At 36.6% G+C, this 6,643-nt stretch overlaps 2 protein-coding genes across 2 annotated transcripts; one reads left to right on the top strand and one right to left on the bottom strand.

The window, feature by feature from the left end:
* Positions 1-283: 283 nt before the first annotated feature.
* Positions 284-1,570, bottom strand: LOC109222164 (histone-lysine N-methyltransferase ATXR6-like; the record flags this gene model as incomplete). Its single annotated transcript, XM_019386553.1, has 3 exons — positions 1,188-1,570; positions 648-734; positions 284-524 (listed from the first exon to the last, which is right to left on the bottom strand). Coding segments are annotated over exons 1-3 (596 nt in total), but the record flags the coding sequence as incomplete, so codon positions are not given.
* Positions 1,571-3,271: 1,701 nt separating this feature from the next.
* On the top strand, positions 3,272-6,490 carry LOC109222163. Its single transcript, XM_019386552.1, has 6 exons — positions 3,272-3,373; positions 3,929-3,985; positions 5,251-5,397; positions 5,581-5,657; positions 5,776-5,911; positions 6,090-6,490. The coding sequence occupies exons 1-6, from the start codon at positions 3,272-3,274 to the stop codon at positions 6,384-6,386; spliced, it is 816 nt and encodes a 271-aa protein (XP_019242097.1). The 3' UTR covers positions 6,387-6,490.
* Positions 6,491-6,643: the final 153 nt, after the last annotated feature.

Below are 6,643 nucleotides of genomic sequence, written 5' to 3'. Positions count from 1 at the left end.
TGTGGGACGCTTGGTCTAATGGTAGGGAATCGCCAAGGGCAATCCCTAGGTTCCCTGAGTTCGATCCCCCGGGTCAGGTGAGGTTTACCAACGCCCGTGTGCCCAGCCTGCTCATCCCATGTAGGCAGCCTCCAATTCCGTCCAATGTTCCTAGCATGCGTTCGGTAGCTCGCCCCCAGGTGCCAGTTTCCTGGGAACCTCCAATATTGTTCTCTAACGCACCAGTCTACACTAGAACACAACCAACTTTACTACGGCCGTATGTTGAGCCTTCAATGTTCACCTTTCAGGTTGTACCTGCATTCCTTCTCGCTCAAGTGATGCACGATTAGCTGATCTTCGGGCCATGCCTGGCATATAAGTAAGTTCATTACTGAAATCTGCTCCAGATGCTGACAAAGCAGTAGCAAGAGATGCCATTTGTTCCAATCTCCGGGTAGGATCCTCAGTAGGAATAAAGGGCAATAACCTTCTTCTCTTCTTTGACATTGCCAAACTACTACGTTTTCGCTTTTTCTGGCAATCTAGCAAATTCAAAAAGCAAATAACAAACCAAAAGTAAAATCATCTCAGATCTCAATTAATAAGAGCAAACAAATAAGAAAAATTCATAGCCTAATAAAGGGTGCAAGAGACTTAGGAAGTACCTTTGCCTGGACTAAGATTGAATAATGACTTTGATGGTCTCTCAATCCGGAAGAAATCAACTATCTTTGTTTGTATGAGAGGAAATTCTGCATATTAGAGAAAGAGTACCTTTATCAATCACTAATAAATTATGTATAAGCAATCATTGGATCCCCCTTATTTCCTTAAAAGATGAAATAGCGAAGACAATCATTTTGTTACATGTACCAGATTTAAATCTTTATAATCATGTAGAGATGAGGGCATTATAATATGATATATGATCACGGTTGTCTAACTTTAATTTTTTGTTCATGGCCACGATTGCTGAAATCAATCTCACTCAACAGAATAATCTTAAACACCAAGAAATGAAATTTCTGAAATGGGCTCGAGTTGGAGCCAAGCAATATTAGGCTATAACATCATTATCACCATACAAGGAAAGATTAGCAACCAACATCAAAAACTTCAATTTAGCAAAGTAGAAAACAATAAAATAACAATTCTAAACAAGAAGTTTGAAAATGTACGGAACCAGAGAAAATCCGTGAACATACTGGTTAGCTTTTCGTTGTTAATAACGCAAGAGGAGCAGAACCAGGAGCCTTTGGGCACAGATGCAAGAATGGGTCTTAGGCAATACAAGTGAAATCCGCGGTCGCATTTGTCACAAAGCAGGAGCTCAGCTGCGTTATTTCCGGATCCACATTTCTCACACAAGGTATCGCCGTAATCGTCTTCTACATTTTCACTTTGTTTGGACTTTGAGTGTGGTTTAGGAGCTTGGGTTCTTCTCCGCGACACCACTGTTGTTGAAGAAACCATTGTCCAATAATGAAAATCAGAGAATGTAGTTACGATCTATGTTGTCTGTGAAAGGGTGAGAATAGGAAAGGGCAAAAAGATTGGGATTTTTAATAGGGTTTTTAATTTCCTTTGGCGGTTGAAGAAACCGAGAATGGATTTATTTTCGCGCGCTATTTACTAATACTATTCGCGGGAAAAGGGAGATTAGCGCCAAAAATGTTACGGGTCATAGGGCACTTAACTGGTTAGTATGGAGTTAGGGCTTTTATGGCCCACGTAACGGTTCATTGCTAAAGGTAAAGCCCAACCCAATATTGTGCTTTGACCCGATTTGGCCTACTTTATTGAATATTGCTTTGCTTCTACCCGATTTCTGAAAATATTATGATTCAAGTTCACTTCATATACCGCATCATCAAGTTCTTTAACAAGTAAAAGAATGTTAATAAGCTTAGTATACAATCTTATCCTACGAAAGAATAAAACTCAAACGAATTTAACGACTCAGAGGATCTACATTTAGAAGTGATATATAACCAAACATCAAAACATCTATCACATAACACAATGATATAGTCAACTCGTGGAACTCTAATGAATTAGGACCAATACTCATTTAAGATGACAATAATGAAAAGATAAAAACCAGTTGAAAACGTACATCAATTTTGTGTTTCATCTGAATTATTTAAAAAATACTATTATTTTTTAAAAACATAGTTTAGTGTTTGGTTGCAATACTTTTTAAGTGACATATCTTCCACCAAAAACTATTTATTTAACAAAAATATTTTTTTAGAAATACTTTTTACTCTTTAACCAAAGATAGTAGGTCAATTATTTGAAGGTGTCATAGGAATATCCCAATATAGTAAACTAAGGGTGTTAAACTGGCTGGGTCAGCCCGGTTCCGGACCGGCCGAGACCGGTAGAACCCGGAACCGGCCCGGACCGGTAAGGGGGGGCTATGCTGGGCTGGGTAGGGGGTTGGGGTGGGTTTGGACGGTTTAAATTTTTGAAACGGGTTACCCGGCCCCGTAAAACCCGTTAGATGAACAGTGCCATTAAACCGATTAACCGGACCGGCTCGGACCGGCTCGAAATGTGAATATAACATGAATATACCGTGAATATACCATAAATATACCATGAATATACTATAAATATATCATGAATATACCATGAATATACCAATTATTGTATACTAATTAACATAATTTAAAATTGTTGGAATTTAACATATAGTGTATATATTTAGGGTATAAAACTATAAATGCTCAAATCATAGAATATGATGGTAACGTATTATTTTTAAAATATGCTATATATGTGTTATTTTAAGATTTTAAAACAATTTGTGTTATTTTAAATTATTAGACGTATTTATGCTTAATGATTTAGTTTGTTAGATTAATTTGAAGTATTATTAATTTATTATGCATGAAAATTTAGTTTACTATTTATTTGTTAATTTACTTTTTAAATGCAAACTTTAATTTTATAATTTTGAAATAAATATAGCACTTGCAATTTATAAGTGCAATTTTTCCCATCTTCCTTGTATTCTTTATGTTAGTACTTTGTATTAATACTATAACTTACAATATTTATACAAAATCCAAAAAAAAAATTAAAATTATACTAAACCCGGCCCGGCCCGGCCCCCTCAACCCGTAACCCTTATGGTTCAATTTTTACCCGAATGAACCCGAACCCGTTAAACCCGTTAAGACCCAACCCGTAACCGGCCCGGACCGTAACCCGTACGGGTCCAAAAAATATAGGCCCGGCCCGGCCCGGCCCACCCGTTAAACACATTTACTTTGCACCAAACATGAAGATTAGAAGAAGGATTAAGGGAAGCTTTTGGTTCAGCGAATTGTGGAGCAAATTAGAGAAGGAAGAGTTAGGCGGAAGCTTTGGTGCAGCAAGAAAAGTTATTTTCAACCACAAATTGTCTAGATTTCGAGGTACTTTATTCAATATAATCAATCCCAACCATTGTTAATTCTAAATTCAAGGTATATCGTATTACTCCATCGATATGGGTATCGTTAATTTATTATGGTTTGAGTTAAATAGTGATATTGGTAACTAATGAGTTTCAATTGAATTAGATACAAGAAATACTGAGGAATAAGATTAATTTTCTTATTCTGAGTAATTGAATAATATTCTGGTAGTTACTTTGGAGGTATTGTGAGTGCTTGCAAAACACTACATAAAATAGAGTAAATTGCTAATTTTCGAAGAAACCTAAGTTCTTCTTTGCCCATTCCAAATTGTATTAGAAATCTAAATTTAATGACAAACATGGAAAGAAGAATTAGTTTCCTATCCATTTTAGTATATTGAAGTGATTAACAGAGCATCAACATTCATATTATAAAGGAATGAAACAGGAAAATATTTTTATCAAATGGGGGAGGTGTAGACCAGTTACATTGGAAGTTCACGAAGTTAATACATAGATTGATTTTGTCACAAATAGGCAGTTAAAGAAGTGGAACGAAGTGCTCGAGGTGACGTGTTTGGTATTCCTGCACGAGTACTGTGAGTAGTAATCTTATCACAATTTTTTTTCATAACCTGCATGGTTTATATATAATTTTGAAAATAAATGTGTTACCGATGCTTTGAAATTGCATGTGGGACAAGTCTTTTACTTGATATGGTACCGAACAATTTACTTGAGATGATTACCGGTTAATCTAAATTTTTCACTGTTACTAGATATGTTTTACCGTTACTTGAGATGTTATAGTTATTTAAATATTATCACTGTTACAAGACATGTCGTATTATTACTTGAGACATGATTTACGTTACCGAAATAAAATTATAAGATTTGATAAGAAATGATATGCCCTTTATTATTTTGAAAATACTTTTGTACGAGTATTTACTGCTTACAAGAAAGAGTATAAATGGGAGGAGACTTTGAAGGATCCCGTAGCTAACGGCGGGTTCGTTAGACCCGGTGCACCTTGTATTTACAGATTACCAATTACAGTTATAGCCCTCCATAGTGGGAAGGTAGAACTAGCATACAGTTACAGTTTTCTATCGAATAGGGACCTACAGTTATATATGACTCCTTTTACGAAGGGGTCCACACAGTGATACTGATTACATGATCCTTTCTTGGAAACCTCCCAAATATAAAGGTTTGCTATGAGACAGTGCTTACCGAGTTTATTACCGAATTTTTCAATTGATTTTTTTATGCGAAACACATGATGAGACTGTTGTATTGTTTCTGAAAGGGCATTCTTATAATGTTTTCTGCATAATATACTAGCATGTTTTCTGACTTGTCCCCAATAAAAACGGTTGTGGTTAAGTGTTATTACTCACTGAGCTAGCGACTCATTCCCCGCTAATTTTTTTACAGAGAGAGCAGTTGACGTAGGCGTGGATTTCGTTAATTAGAGCGCACAAGTTGATAGTTCTTGGTAAGCCTCGCACTTGTTCGCGTGGGCGGAGATTTTATTTATTGTTATGATCTTTTCTTTGAACTCTTAGAGTCGCTCCATAGTGTTAGTGTCTTGAGTATTCTTTGTTATTATAGATTTATGTTGAGTATCACTCATTCTTATCAAATTTAGAGATAAAGTAGTATTTGTAGTTGTTGGTGGGTGGACTATTAAAGGTAGATATTTATTTTGGATAATTGATAAGGTCATTGTCATTTGAATTGCTATTAGGATGTTTGGTGCTGATTTAAGACAGGAAAAATTGTGGGATAGTCCAAAAACAGGGGAAACTCTGTCCGATTTTCTATAAAATACCGATGAGGCTTACTTGGGGNAGATCTCGAGAAAGAAAGCAAGGAAATCATCTGGTAGAATAGCAAACAAACAAAGGCCAACAGAAGGTGATGAAGAATGGCAAGGTCCTCCACCCTGGGATGTGACCTCCGGTGGGGATGGGTCCCCTAAGTTTCTATGTGATGTGATGGTGAGATACCACATTTTAGCTACAGATATTGCTTTTCTATAAAACTGATACGCCTAGACTTCTTTACTGCCCTCTCTTGCTGTGAGGTGGAGAGTTCTGTTTTTCTCTCTATTTGGGAGGCCAAACTATGGCACTTTTGCTTCTTTTTCTGGCTGTCATTGGAACGTTGTAGTAATCTTTCAGGTTGAAGGATTGGCGAAACATTTAAGATGTGTTGGCATTGATGCTGCTGTTCCTTATTCAAAGAAGCCTCAATCAAGGTGCTGAATGGCTTTCGATTACTTGACCTAGTTGATTCTAAGTGGAACTCAGTAGCCATATTTTTTTTCCCTATATGACATCCCTTGTGATATCTTTTCTGTCTTTTGTTTTTTTCAGGGACTTAATAGAACAAGCATGTAAAGAGAAGAGAATACTCTTAACACGGGATGCAAAACTTCTGAGGCATGATTATCTCTTAAAAAATCAGATATACCGGGTGAAGAGTCTTCTAAAGAACGATCAGTTGGTTGAGGTAAATTGAATGCCTTTAAATTCTAGCGAATGAAGTTTGATAATCAATTTTTTTTTAACTGAATGATGAATGAAATGAGAAAGGAGAGGGGGGGGGGGGGAGCATGGAGAGGAAAAGTGAACACTATTGAAAATCTTGTCGACCGTCCACTCATGGAAATATTACCTTGTATATACAGATAATAGAAACCTTTCAATTGGAAATCTCTGAGGACCAGCTGATGTCAAGGTGCACAAAATGCAATGGTAAGTTCATCCAAAGACCTCTGACAACCGAAGAAGCTGTTGAAGCAGCTAAGGGATTTCAGGTGATTCCAAACTGCTTGTTTAACAAGAATTTGGAATTTTGGCAATGCATGGATTGCAAGCAACTTTATTGGGAGGTAGGCCTTCAGTTGGTACTTTATTCCATCAAATTTTGTTGGGTTCTGTGTACTGCACCAGATACTATTTCCCTGCACTTCCCCCTAATGTAGAGAAATAGAGATATATACAATTGGAATGGAACTTGTAGTGGATTTTTCCCCTGCCATCACGCATGTTTACACAATGAAAACTGTTTTTATGTGTGACATTTCTGAGCCTATGCTAAACGTCTGGGTCTGTTAGTTTTGCTGATAGTGAAAAACAGTTTCTGTCACCTACAAATTTTTCTTTTTCGGATTGAGGAGCACATGCAAGTGGAAAAAATTAATCTCATAATCTATCAAGAATATGTCATGTTAAAATTGCA

This window comes from Nicotiana attenuata, unplaced genomic scaffold (assembly GCF_001879085.1).
Source record: "Nicotiana attenuata strain UT unplaced genomic scaffold, NIATTr2, whole genome shotgun sequence".
Taxonomy (NCBI): Eukaryota; Viridiplantae; Streptophyta; class Magnoliopsida; order Solanales; family Solanaceae; genus Nicotiana; species Nicotiana attenuata.
Note: the sequence above shows the minus strand (reverse complement) of the source record. Positions and strands in the feature narration are given on the sequence as shown.